This window comes from Python bivittatus, unplaced genomic scaffold, assembly GCF_059951505.1.
Source record: "Python bivittatus isolate LINGU-HERP-01145 unplaced genomic scaffold, Pbiv_v1 ctg000590_np1212, whole genome shotgun sequence".
NCBI lineage: Eukaryota > Metazoa > Chordata > Lepidosauria > Squamata > Pythonidae > Python > Python bivittatus.
This window is the reverse complement of record NW_028277086.1, coordinates 3893516-3908277: the sequence shown is the minus strand read 5'-3', so window position 1 is coordinate 3908277 and position 14762 is coordinate 3893516. Positions and strand designations below refer to the sequence as shown.

At 41.5% G+C, this 14762-nt stretch overlaps 1 protein-coding gene across 10 annotated transcripts in view; it reads right to left on the bottom strand.

Annotated features, from left to right (window-relative positions):
* TSNARE1 (t-SNARE domain containing 1) overlaps positions 1–14762 on the bottom strand; it is a 311118-nt gene that overhangs the window by 191477 nt on the left and 104879 nt on the right. For 9 of the 10 annotated variants that reach the window (XM_088148899.1, XM_088148893.1, XM_088148901.1 and 6 more), the window contains one exon: positions 2264–2341. In XM_088148899.1, the coding sequence (XP_088005025.1) occupies positions 2264–2341 (78 nt within the window). Of the gene's footprint in view, positions 1–2238; positions 2342–14762 lie in introns of those variants that run through there. The other variant, XM_088148902.1, reaches the window with a different exon arrangement.

The following is a 14762-nucleotide window of genomic DNA, read 5'->3' as shown; positions in this document are numbered from 1 at the left end:
AAAGGTGCTATCAGACTCCTCCAGATTTTTTATATCTATTTTATAGCCTACTTTTTTCTCCTCCTGGAGCTCAGTATAAATTATATGGAGGCACTCTACCCCCTATGTAACTTATGCTGTTGACAGGATTAATATGAATAATTTCTGGCACTGAGCAGGGCACTGGCTATATGGCCTCTTAGGGTCCTTCCAACTTGGGCATTCTATGATTTTAATAGGTGCAGATCTTCCAGCATTCTTCCTTCTTTTCTAAGTGGCAGAACACCAGATCGGAACTCCCCAGCCCTTGTCCTTGATGGAACAGAAACAGGATTTCATTTTAAAAGCACTTACATCTTTGAAAAGAAGGAGACCTACAGGAAATCAGCACTGAGAGATTAACAAAGAAATGGAACTTTAAAAAAATATTTGTCCTAAGCTGTTTATTTGGAAAGGGAGGTTCCAAAATATCCTGCTCTGTGCCATCTTTCCCTGCACTAACAAAAGATTTTTATCATGTTTTATTCTGCTGTAAATCAGTGGGTTTGGAAACTCTGGAGCTTTTTAAACAGGAAGATGGATTATAAATCCTTTAAAGAACTGAATGTGCAGTTCTCTGTTGTATTGTCCACTCCAGCACCTCATGCTGTCTCAGTTCCCTACTACAATTCCCATGTTCTTCCAATGCCAAGGCTCTTGGGTACAAGCTTCAAATCACTTAAATAACCCTGCAGTCCCTGCTTGAACGCGAGAGGCCTTTTGGGGCCACCCAGTTCTCACTTCTGCTTCTTGGGTTGCTTGAAGCAGCCATTTGGGTGCAAACTGGATGAAGGTAGCATGGAAGAGGTTGGCTTTTCTGAGACACATCTTCAAGAAGAGGCCATAATCAGCTAAAAGTTCGGGATAGGGAGATCCTACAATGCCACCCCACCCCAATGAGCAAAGCAGCTTCTCTGGTCTTTCAAAGAAGGTTCATTTCTACAAACTTTGCCTTGGGTATCCCAGGTAGTGTAATGGTGAAGATGCTGCTGGACTAGGAGTGGAGAGATCCAGGTTCCGGTCCCTGCTCAGCCACAGAAACTCCCAGGGGGACTTTGGGCCAGTCCTTCTCTCTCCCTGTGGTTGGGGGGAGAAGGGAATAATGGGAGGAGGAAGTGGCAGGTATCCCAGTTTGAGCTCCCAAATGAAAGGTGGGCTATAAAAATAAATAAATAATAAAATGAAAAAGTAATTTAAGAACATGTGGGCTGGTTTTAATAAAATTAGTAATGACAATTCATATGTAAGAATGCATCCATCATATATTGGGGAGTAAGCAGAATTATGCTTAATTTAATCTTATTAAAAAAAAAATCTTCCTTGCATTTTTCCCACGGGTGCAGGGTCCGCTTTTTCTGGCTCAACCGAAAGTTGATCCATTGGTTGTGACAGGAATCGACCAACCGGCTTGTCACCCGAGCCTGATGTCGTGGGCTGAGATAGAGAGGGACTGGTCACCTTTCATGCCCAAGGTGGGACTAGAATTCACCATCTCCTGCTTTCTAGCCTGGAGCCTTCACCACTAGACCAAACTGGCTCTCCTTATTAAATTACGATTCTTGTTCTTATACTATAACAACAATTCATTTTATTTATTCATTTTATGTCTGCCCAGTCCAACATCATGACTCTTGGGTGGCTAACAACAGCTAAAAACACAACTTCACAACAATACAATAAATACACCTTTGGCAGATGAGATATAAGGTCCACAAATGTAGAGCTTCCACCTGATTCCAGATATTACATTAACTTTGGAACCAGTATAGGGGAATAGTATGATTTGCAATTTTAAAATGAGCACTGATACCTCTAGAGTCCCACTGCAGCAAGGGAGAATGTAAAGATCACAACTAAAGATGGACATAACATTACATCCTTCATCCCTTCTTTCTTTGCCTACCCAAATTTAATGTTCAGATTAATATGATAATTATGCAACACCTTGAAGAACAAATCTGGACTGTTCCCTGTTCTTAAATCTGTGATGCAACAGATGATACCATTAAAAACACAAGAGTGTTCAATGCCTGGAGTGTATCTGTACATCTTGAATAAGCCATATGGCAAACTATATTTACTCCTTATCTAAAAAAAAAAAAAGGCATGGTGTTTGTTTGTTTGTTTATTTATTTATTTATTTTGGAATTCTTTTTCTGCTGCCCCCCCCCAAGTTTTTTTTTTTAAATACTTTGCACACAAAGGACTCAAGAAATTAACCTTCCAAGATGTCTGACATACGAACCGTTGGCATTAATTCGGAAAATGCTGGCAGATGTACTCTGAAAAAGTTCCTGAAGTTCATTGGGATCGATCTGGGTGGCTAGAAAGGAGCAGAAAAAGAGAAGAATGTTATTAGATCAGACGATAGACTGCACACCAGCTCCAGTATAAACATCAGAGATGTCTGTAAGTTCCTGGTGCTCAGAGCAACGAGACACCCATTTAGGCATTTCTTTACTATTACTGAGATCACTGCTAAATCATATGAAACTTCTTATTGTCCAAATATAAGACAACCGAAAAGGGGTAACAATCAAGAAGCAATACCTATGGATGAAATCACCCACAGGTCTGTGACTTGGGAATCTTCTGAGACTTGTCGTCCTGCTAAAACAGCAAGTGGAAATCATGGTCGGGTGAACCGGTGGGCACTTTGCCCAGTTTAAGCTGGTGCACCACTTGTGGCATTTCTTGGACTGAGCAGCCCTGGTGACAGTGATTCACACACCCTCAGTGCCATGAGTCTTGACCTCTGAGACATCCTCCTCATGGGGTTGCCTTTAAAGACAACCCTTGAAACCATGATTGGGACAAAACGCAGCAGCCACAGTTCTAAGGGTGGGACCTATTACTATCACATAAAACCAATTCTTTGCTTGCTGGATGGGACATCAACAGTTTCCAACCCAAGGCGAAATGCTGGTTTTGACCTCCAGAATAACCAATGGACTGGGTCCTCCAAATGGAGTCTATCCATCCCATGAAAATATTTAGAGGCAACCTTTTTCCATGAGGTCCTACATCATGGAACCCAGTGTCTTCCCCATGGAGGTGCCCTGGCATCTGCCTTGCTGTTCTTTTATGGAATGGTGGACCATTTTGCTTAACAGACACTTGACTCATGATGTTTCAGGTTATTACGAGAAATTATAGATTTGTTCTGTTTTATGTGGGGTTTGCTCTGTTTGGTGATCAGTCTTGATGTTATTGTCACTGTGCACTGTGTGGCTGTCATATTCTTAACCTTTATTGTAAACCAGCTGGGGTCCTGATATAGAAAGATGTGTAATAAATAAATGGAAACCAGCAATAATAATACACAACTAAGCTTGGTATTTTCTAGCTCCATCAACGGATGGCTGTGGGCTACAAAGCAGATGGCTGTGGGCTACAAAGAAGGTCTTCAGGGTTTTATATTTATTAATCTATTTTGTCTGCTTGATATGCATCTCCACCCAAGATGGCTACAGGCGCTCCCTCCTCCAACTTTCCCCACAGCAACAACCTTGTGAGGGACTAAGAGAGAGTTCTTAGCCCAAAGTCATCTTCCATGGTTGAAGGTGAACTTGAACCTGGGTCTCCCCAATCCTAGCCCAACACTTTAACTGCTAGGCCACCCAGGGCCCCTCCAGGTTGGGGCCTAGGCTATGCAACTCTGTAGCCGGAGAGATTTACATGAACCACCCTTGGTCACTCTGAAATGCCCAATGAAAACAATGGGTTGCATTGACATGTTGCTATACTGCAAAGTGGATTCATGTAAGTGGTGCTATGTTCAACTCCCATTGATTTCAAGGGTTTAAAGGTAGGCCTGCTCTTACCCCTTTCCCTCCTTTCCTGCTGGAACTGCAGGATGTGCCTGTCCCACCATTTCCACCCTAGAACTGCAACCCAAAGTGATTTCCCCAACTCAGAGCTTTTTTTTTTTAAATCCTCTAGTCCAATTTGAGTGGGTGACCCCTGAATGGTGCATTTCTCCTGCTTGAAGTGGTTGGCTTAAGTTTCAAGTACTGCACACGTTTATGGGCAGTGACATAACCATGGATTCATTTGGACTACTTTTAAAGAATTGTTTTCTTGCATAATGAGTGACGTCCTGGAACATATTCTTCAGTAGAGCTCTGTGAAGTGTTGGGAGTTGTCCCACGGCCAGGAGTGTTCAGGCAAATGTATATCTTGACAACTTTTTCTTCTCTAAATCTTTAAATCTCTAAATCTCTGAATCTTCCAATCAACGTGACTGGAAGGTCCCCAGTGCTAAGATTTGGAGGGAGGGAGAAAAAACTCTCCATGTCCTTTTTCTCCACAGGATGAAAAACCGGGTTCATCTCTCCCATAGCTAAAGAACAGATCTATTCACTTATGGTGAAATCAGGTTTGCAAACTCTGGTGCTCTAATTCTGCTGTCTCTCATCCTGCCCCAAATTTCAAATTTAACTATTCTAAGGTAGAAAATGAACAGGTGGGAGGCAGCGGGGAGCTTGGGATTTAGGCTGGTAAATAGCTGGAAGCTCATAAACTCTCTTCATGTTTTTCCCAAGTCTCTCTTCATCCAAGGAAGCAACCAGAGCAAACAGTCAAGTTACACCTGAAAAGAAGCATTTTATGGAGAAATTGTCCTTGCCACGTGTAGCAAAATTTGATGGCACCCACCAAGGTTGTAAATAGGAAGGGGACACAAAACACAGGATCTAATAAAAATTAAGTGAGTTAGACTTCATAAAGTGCAGGGCGAAAATACTACATTCTCCTGTACGTGTGTGTAAGAGTGTGGAAATATGACTCTGCTGCCATTTAGAAAATATTCTCTGTATTTTTTTCTTTAACTTTCTTACCTCTCTGGCTTCTCGGTCTGATCAACCAATAACTCTAGTGTTTCTAGTATCTTTGCTTATATTATGTTCAGCCCAGCATCTTCCTTACACCCAATTTTATTATGTGAAATTGGTTTATATAGAATCCAGCCCAACACAACAGTAGTGACCCCCAATGTCCATCCAACCTAAGTAAATCTCATGTTCTCCTTGGACTTGTGATTTTGTCAGCATCTGCTTTGATAGATGTGTCAGCTCACTTGGCCAGTGTGATTTGCATGTTAATTACATGTGTGTCATTGTGTGTATGCGATTGCTTGCAATCATAGCTCATAGCTCCACACAACATTGAATGTTTGTCTACTGAGAAGGAAGCCCTCCCACACAGCCAGAGCTTCATAGACCCAAAGCTAGCTGAATTGTGCCAACTTTTCCTCCCAACCAAGTGTTCCATCTCATAACCTACTTTTTCAACTGTCTTTGTTCTTTAGGACCTGGGGAAGACTTTTCAAGATCTTTCTACTTGACTAGAACACTCGACCCATTCCAGACTGATTTTGTGCAGGAGTTTGTAGGAAGTAATGTAACCAGTGAGCTGGCATGGAGAGGACCAGAGGAAGAGACCAAATAGGGCTGGTGTTTTGTTCTACCAAAACTCTCTTGCATGTGTTTTATGCCCATCTACCATCTGAATTGAGCATGAAACTGAGCAAACTGAGCAAACTCAGGGAGGCAGTGAAGGACAGGAAGGCCTGGTGCAATATGGTTCATGGGGTCACGAAGAGTCGGACACGACTTAACGACTAAACAACAACAACAACAACCATCTGAATCTTAACCAGTTAGGAGCTGGATGAAGCACACCCAGGTGGGTCCATATAAGATAAACTTTAGGTTGAGAAACAGTAAATCCACCCTATAAGACTTCCAGCACTGAACTACTTCTCATCTGCAACCAAGAGATCCCAAAGGACATTTAGGCAAGAAGGCAGGTCTGTTCACTGATAATGGAGAAGCTTGCTGTTGGCAGTTTAAATAATGGACCCCTGAAGCTTTATTAGTTGGAAACCATGTCTCAGGAGTGCTCAACTTAACCAACAGGCATCTGGACTTACAACGTGCCATTTCCTGAAGGGAGCCAGAATTGATCAGAGCCTCCTATATTTAGATGGAGTCAGAAACTGATATTTAAAGAGTGACCTTGACTTGGTGAAGTCATGGAACAATCCTGGCCTTGTTTCACATGTTTTAGAACCTCCAGCTGCAAAAGCATTCCTGAAAACTGACTCAGCTCACCTTCTACTTCACCAAGCTCAGGGTTTCTGAAGACAAGGGCTGGAGGATTGCTATTCCTGCACCAATCTGGCCAATGGTATTCAGCCTTCTCCTATTAGGTTTGGGAATCAATGTATCACCAAGGTAAGAAAAGCCTGTCTGTTGTTGATTCCTGTGTTGGACAGAAGGTTGGCTCTCTAAAGTCCCTTCCAACCCTGACATGCTGTGATTTCTTTTCCTCACCTAATGGCCAGCTACTAGGAATGGCCACAAAAAAATCCAGATATTACGTACGTGCCTGGCTGAGGACAGAACAAGTCACCTGCTTGCCACACATTCTGGATTGGCAAATATTGTGAACCCTTGCTGAACCCAATGTTAAAGCTTCACTCAATCCATAGTCCACTCATGGGTCATTGGTGTCCAGTAGAAGCCCTGATGACATCATCCATATCAAATATCACCACACAAAGGACACATATGACACTATTGGCTCCTCTTCCCAGACATCCTCCCCTAATATACATTGGCAATGACTGATCTGGTTATGGTCCAGGTGTTAGACTGGCATTGGGAAGTCTGGATTAATGTCCTCTTTCAGCCACAGAAGCTCAAGGGGCCAGTCCCCATCAGCATATTAAGGGGGCCCAGACTAGGAAACCAAAATCATGAATACTTATACAACTTTCATTATAAGGTTACAGCAACAAAATCTTGAAAGTCTGAATGTGCCTCCCCCTCTCTTCCTTTATCTTCAAGAGAAATAGGGAGGGTCATGTCTGAGACCGTTTCTCAAATTACATTTCTACCCCTGAATCAGCTTTCTTTTATCTGACTGTTATCTTGGTTATGGCTCTTCTTCCTGTTCCTCAAGGTTATTCCTTCTTCCCATTACAGTTCCTCCCTCTCAGCCCAAGAGCCATAATGGTCCAGTGGAGAAGGTGCTGGACTGGAAGTGAGGAGATCCATGGTCTGGTTCCCCCTCAGCCACAGAAGCTCCTGGGGGGGACTCTAGGCCAGGCCCTTCATTTCAGCTTCAGAGCCAGCGTGGTCCGGGGGCGAAGGTGCTGGAGTACGAGTGGGGAGACCCAGGTTTCAGGCCTACTCTCAGCCACAGAAGCTCACTGGGTGACTTTGGGACAACCATTCTCTGTCAAGCCAGTCTACCTCACAGGATTGTTGTAGGGAAAAATAGGAAGAGCGAGTGTTATGTGTTGACACTCTGAAAGGCAGGATATATATTTAATAATAATAATTTTAAAAACCAGACAGCTCTTCGCTCTTCACTCCTCATTCTCAAATGCTTGACCAGGAACGAGCCATGCGCCTTTCTGTCTTTTACCCACTTTCTAACCTTTTTTTAGATCAGAGGTTAACTCCTTGCCCTACATCATCCAAAAACAAAGGAACAACTTAAATAAGAACGAGTTATGAAATCAGTGCAGACTCAATTCAAGAAGAAATGTGACAGAGCTTTGTCTTCCTAAATGTTACAGGGACGAAGATGCAGCATCACCTTCCAGGTTTATCGTCAGGAGTTTCAAAACAGCAAACAGGGAATATTGTTAACACTCCCATCAACACTGAAATGTCTCTCCAGCCAAAAAAAATAAAAAATAAAAGCCTTCCTAACACCATCAACTTTCCAAACTTTATTCTGTGTCATCTAAGAGTGTAACTTTTCTTTTGACTGAAGGAGAAACTGTCAAAAACTAGTTTCACCTTTCGGGGCACAAGTCTAGCCGTGATTTATGATTGCCAAATCAGCGGAAATAGAAAACCGCTTTCCAGCTTGTAATCAAGGTTTAATCAGACCTTGCCTGACATTATATATTTTTTTAATTAACTTGTTTTCATTCGCCTTTTGTTTCCTTATTTAGACTGCTCATTAATAAACAGCAGTGCAGAAAGTACAAAGCAATTGTCCCTCATCTTTAGCCATTCATTTCTGTCCTTTTAAAATTTAGAATGACTCTAATGGAAATAGGGAAGAAATGGGTACTTCATGGACCTCTAACATGATTACAGAGCAGGCTGTTAGCAAGCCAATTCCAGTGCAAGAGTACGGAAATATTGAGAATTAAGAGGATTAGGAAAAGAAAGAGAGAGATAAAAAATGATTTAACTTAATAAGGAGGTTTGCACAACGTTTTAAGGGCCAAGATGGAAAAACCCTTCAGGTGAGCATTAAAATAAAAAGAGATTTATCTATTGTTCAATTTAATCAAAATTAAAAACTTGAAATGTATTAATATTCTTCATTCAAATTTTAGAAATGGTAATTTGACAATGACTTTGAAGAGGAGAAATGGAGGCCGCACTCAACACTTTGAGGAGAAATGGTTTCCTGGGGTGCAAGATTGAAGTTCTACCATATAGCATGAGGAACATCTAAGTGTCCCTACAAATTCCCCACACTTGTGGTGTCTCCCCTCTATTTTTTTAAAAAACGCTTCAACTGTTCTTCCCACTCAGAAAGTTCCAAACTCGCTTTGACATTTGGCTTCAAAAGAAACTTTGCAATCGCTTTTGGAGCTCTTATTTATTTTGAAGATAATCTTTTTGGCATTTTAGAAGAAACTGATGGTGCTCATCATCATGATGACTATTGATGATGCGTCTTCTCCCTTGAGAAGTCCATAATGCTGGGAAAGATGGAAGGAAAGAGGAGGAGAGGATGACCATCAGCAAGGGGGATGGATTCAATTGTAGCTGCTATGCGTGGACCACTGGAAGATCTGAAAGGCCAAGTTGGGGTCAGATTCTGTCCTGGAGAAGGTCTATCTATGTGTTTGCTAAGACTTGACACTGATTTGAAGCATCATGATCATCATCACAGCATAAGGTTTCCTTGACAGACCACCAACAGCAACCATAAAAGACATTCAGGGTGACTGAAGAAGCGATGGCTCTCCCATTCCTTCCTAATTTTTAAAATGTTTTATGTGGTCCGAATATGTTACTATCTATCCATTTACCATATTTCTTGACTGCCTTCCAGGTGACAATATTCCAAAACTGCCTTACAGTAAAATTCAGTATCAACTTACAAAGCATTTTGAATTTATGCAAGTTAAATTTAATAAGGCAGTTAAAACAAAATTCAGTTTTAAATACCTAACAGCAAGGAAACAAGCATAAAACCTGCGGGCTAACCCAATGCGCTTGTAAATGGAACTCAGAACCATCCAGAAAAAAGATAGACACTCAACTTGAATGTTATGAAAGCCAGGCACTTTGGGGGATTCAACGTTGCTTTATTACGCTTTTACCCAATGCAGTAGGAATTGCCTTCTGATCAGAGAAGACGTTAGCTAACTGCAGCCTGGGATTAACACACTTGAACTATTTATTTAACAATCTTTTGTTTCATTTGGAAGTTTCACAAGAAGAGCTGTAAAATAATCCCAGCCCATGAGCAAGCTGTGTGTTATAAGTGGTTTCTAATTTAGGTAACAGGTTTCACTTGGCTGGCTTTACAAATTAAGAACTATCCTGCTTTTTAATCAATAAGGAGGAACATCAGACTGGAGCGGGTGGAAGGTGGGTAGGGAGGAGACTGAGAATGAACACGTAAGGAAAATGTCTTACCGAACCTCCGTTTGATGGGGCTTGTCGGTGACAACATGATTTCAGTCATTTATTGCACAGGAGAGGATTAAGAGGGAGGCTTAAAACAATTCATTTTTCAATGAAGGAAACCCAGTCTCGTGGAAAATGCCAATTTGTTTGCAAAATATCCAGGGCAATGTGTGCTTTTGGGTCCAATCCTCTGCACAAATGGGTACAATGTTGGGACTGCCCAGGTACTGGCCAGACTTTGCAGGGGTAAGTAGAGGTACAACAAGATTGCATTTCAAAGATTGCAGGGAAGAGTTTCTGTTGAAATGTTTGCATACACAAATAATGAGAAGCTAATAGAAAGCAGATATCTTCATGCTGCCACAGTTGCTTGACAAATACATAGATAAACACACGTATGTCCTGGGTCTCAAAGCCCATAACTGTATTCTGGGCCTCTACTGAGTTGCTGGAGGGTCTGTGGATGTTGTAACCTTCCTCACCAAAGAGTCTGGGCAACTAAGGGATCAAGCTGGTCAAGATGAGCCAAGTTTAAGGCATAACAGAGAGTATCTTGCAATGTCTCCAATCACATTTGCCTCCCCTCTTTCAACAAAAACATGCTTGTTTTATAGTGGTGAAGAGGCTGGACTAGAAATACAGGTCCAGGTTTAGTCTCACATGGCTGGCCTTCAACCCAGACCATACTGCATAGCTGTTGGTGGGCTGAAAAACTGGAGACAGGAGTGCTAAGCAGGTCACTTTGAGTCCCTGGAGGAAAAGTGGGACATAAAACCAACAAAAATGAACGGATGGATAGATGGATGGATGGATGGATGGATGGATGGATGGATGGATGACTGAAATATGATTATAAGTATTTGCCCAATTATATGTGGCCACTCATTTTTCAGAGCATCTGTCAGTTCATTATATCTCCTCTGCATCAAAAAGACCTCCCCCCAAACCATCACAAATGACATATCGATACTTCCACTGAAAAAGCTGCAGATTCAGAAAATATTCCAAAAAAGCAGCCAAACTGCACATGTTTTTCTCCCCTGAGGGTATCATTTGATACTTGGGTGGCTTGTTGTAGGTTGATCTGCATTTAAACCTAAGTAAACCTGTAAACTTGCATTTGAATTTTAAGTAAAACAGGTAATACGATTCTCCTCCACCCATATATTGAAGAATTCCCCTATCTGTCATATTTAGCACGACAATTTGGTGAGAACCTTTGGAAGGCCCTCAAAGTTTTGAGGATGTTTTGCAACTCCTGCAGGTCTTAGGCCAGGTGTGTTTGTGGGGAGAGAAGTCAACAAAGATGGCAGCCACAACCATGTGATCAAAGCTCTGCTTTTTTATATGCACTGCAATGTAAGGATGGGTTTTCAATCTCATGGTTGTGGCCACCATCTTCACTGTTTTGAACACTTCCTTGTAGATACCCCTGCCTCAGGATGTGAACTCAGAAACAAAAGCTGAGGAAAATTGCCAAGGCCTTTGGAGAGTGCCGAAGGAACAGCAAGGAAGATGTCAGATGAACTCCTCTAGGGAGACGGATCCTCCAGAAATCATCTACCTTGCCAGGAAAGAGTTATTTAACTGAATAAATTAAAGTATGTTTGGGGGCAGGTATGGCTCATCAAACAAATCAATCAAGATAAGCCACAAATAATGAGACTCAAATTATTCTACTTGGGACACATTGTGTGAAGATCTAGCTCTCTGGAGAAAGTTCTAATGCTGGGAAAGGTGGAAGGAAAGAGAAGAAGAGGATGACCAGCACCAAGGTGGATGGACTCAGTTACAGAGGCAATGGGGGCACCATTGGGAGAGCTGAAGGACCATGTTGGGGACAGATCGTCCTGGAGAAAATCTACTTCTGTGGTTGCTAAAAGTTTACACCAACTTGATGGTGCCTCATCAATCAATCATAGAGGCAAGTATTTCTTTACTTAACTTTTTTCAGAAGTAAAACCTCCTTTGAGTTAAACTCAACTCCTTGTCACTTTATGGGAAAGATCTTCTTAGCAGTAATATGGAAATGGTTTACCTTTGGCAACATTTTTTATCTTCTGCTTCTAGCTTACAGTCATGTGTATCTGCAAGTGGGATATATGACAAAACAAGCGCTGGGAAGTCATAATGCAAGTGCCTCCCCTTTTGCACATGTGTCATGATGCTGCAGGCATGTACAGAAGAGATGGAACTTGCCTTGCAAATGGCAAAGCTGAAACATCTTGGATTGTGGAGCAGACAACTCCTGATAGTCCACCATCCAATGATTAAACAATAAAGTGGAGACAATGCAGCTAGATGTTGCCACTTACTAAGACAATACCTTACGTAACTTAGTCCTAAGCCGTGATGATATTTCATGCCTTCCCTAAGACTTAGCCCCAATCAGAACTTTAATAAATATATTTTATTATAACGAAGTGTCCAATCTTCACAGACAGTTGTGATAGTGGTGCACATGAGTCATCTAGCTTGGAGTTTACAGCAACATGGATAATTGGTGATAATGACAACTTTTTCTCTCTGGACATACCAAGACTCAGACCTACAAAACACAGAAGAGATATTGAGGCTATCGATGTCTGCTTCTCTCTATAACAGTGTTGTCCAAACTTGGCCACTTTAAGATGAGTGGACTTCAACTCCCAGAATTCCCCAGCCAGCATGGGCTGGCTGGGGAATTCTGGGAGTTGAAGTCCACTCATCTTAAAGTGGCCAAGTTTGGACAACACTGTTATGTATGAATTCTATGTTTCTCTGCCATGAGGAAGGAAGAGAAGAACTGGATTCCAAAGTATTTACAAGCGTGCAACCAGTCCTTGTGCTTTTCGTGACCCAGTTTAAAGGAACAACAAGGAAAGTAATTATTTCCTTTCTCTTTCAGGTAAGGCCAAAGGACCTCATCTGTCTATCAAGGTTCTCCCACCCCTACCCTGTTTTCCGGAAAAGAGGACACATCACAGTTGGGTTTAAGCATCTTTATCACTGTCCTTAATAATCGCCACTATTAGCATTTCAGAACAAGCATGTATTTCTTATCCTGACAAGGGTGTTATGATAAAAAGGGCTGATATAACAGATGAAAGAAACATGTTTTTAGATATTCCACTGGAAGATAGATTTCAGACTCATCCAGTTGAATGTTACTTCTGTGCTATGTTTCCACACAGACCTGCTTTTTAAGAAACAGCAACAGTTCGATCAGGAAGGGAAAGGTTGACATCTCTGTCTATAATATCTAACCAATTAGACAGAAAGGATAGCCATGAAATGCAGCCAATGAGGAAGTTCACAACAAGGAATACATATTGATCAGGGCAACAGCTTCACTGACATGAAGTCAGAGGAACCCCATAACCAGCTGAATCCCCAAACTGGAACACTGGGGAAGCTTCAGACAGAATAGCTACACAGAGAAGGGTTCATCCAAGACCCATCCTCATACCCTCCTTGTTCCATCTATCCATCAACTTGATGGTATCTATCCTTGCTTGGATTGAACTTGGATTTCCTTGCTTCCAAACTGGCAGACCACCCTTTTTTATGAAGATCATACTGCTGTTTCTTTTCTCCAACTGGGTTCAGAAGACCATCTTCCACTACAGGAGGCAAAACAGGCCCATGCTCACCTCTTATAAATCTAAAATCATGGTCTTCAGAAAAGAACTTGGGAAAGCTAAGATTTATAGTGTAGTTTTACATAAACCATGAAAAGTCACAGCCTTAGTGCTTCTTGCCTATGAGCAAAAGTGACACTGGAGGAACCCCATGAAAGAATAATTCTTTATTACCCTCGGGCTGATACAGCTGATTTCCCCTCCCAAGATTTCTTAACCCATGCTGTAGTGATGAAAGTACAGTTCTCATAATTCATAAAAGGAAACCAGCAACAAAGAGATATACTGTATATTCTCTTTTTCACCATCCAGCTTTAAGGTGAAGACTCCATTTGATCTTCAGATTGATTTTCTTTTTTATCTACTGAAATGATGGCAAAATGAGGGTTTCCCTTAAGGCAGGACCCACTTCTAAAATCACCCTTCTCCATGAAGAGAGGCAGCAAGAGACAATTTCTTAAGGAAAGAACAATCTCTGGCTATCCGACAGGCAGAAAAATTGGAAAGAGCTTTGATTGCACCTCTGGGGCCACCATCTTGATTTTTTTTTTTACCACACCCTGTGGACATCCCTGCCCACAGGAGATGAGGAATCCATCATTGTTGCTTTGTCCTCTATTTTATTGCACCAATGGTTTGACTTCCCCTGGCTTCCCACATATCAATTGAATCCAAGAAGTGTCCTTCTAGGAGATTTTCTCAGTGGAAAGGAGACACTAAGAGAGAATCTAGACATCACAAAAATCAGGGAACTAGACCATCACATTTTTTTTTCTTTCCACAAACTTGGAGGAGAATTTAAGAAGGCCATTTGTATGCTCACATATGTAAGAAAGCTTTAATTACTGACGGGTTTTCTTATAATTCTATGGTGTTGGTATTGATGTTGTTGTACCCTCAGGTCAGTGTTGATTTTGGAAGGGGGATGGGGGATTCAAGTCAGCCTTGACTCTTGATGACTGACCGGACAAGTCTCTGCAGCTTTCTTGGCAAGATTTTGGAAGCGGTTTCCCATTGCCTCCTTCCTAGGGCTGAGAGAGACTGACTGGTCCAGGTCACCCAGCTGGCTTCGTGCCTAAGACGGGACTACAACTCACGGTCTTCTGGTTTCTAGCCTGGTGCCTTAACCACTATATCAAATTAGTTCTCATATTTAAATTAGCCATATATATTTCATTTGATACAGAGAAATATAAATAAATGCGTCCCACACAGAATGTAGGAAAGGATAAATTCAACATTTCTATTTCTACAAGATATTATTTATTTATTTATTTATTTATTTATTTATTTATTTATTTATTTTCCAAGCAAAGATTTGTGCAACCTTCTTTCCCCACTAGCTGGAATATCTTCTTTCCATAAACCTATATTTTTTAAATGCCCATTTTCTCCTGCACAAAAACCCATCAACATTCCTATGCAATTTTCCCAAACAACATAGGCAACT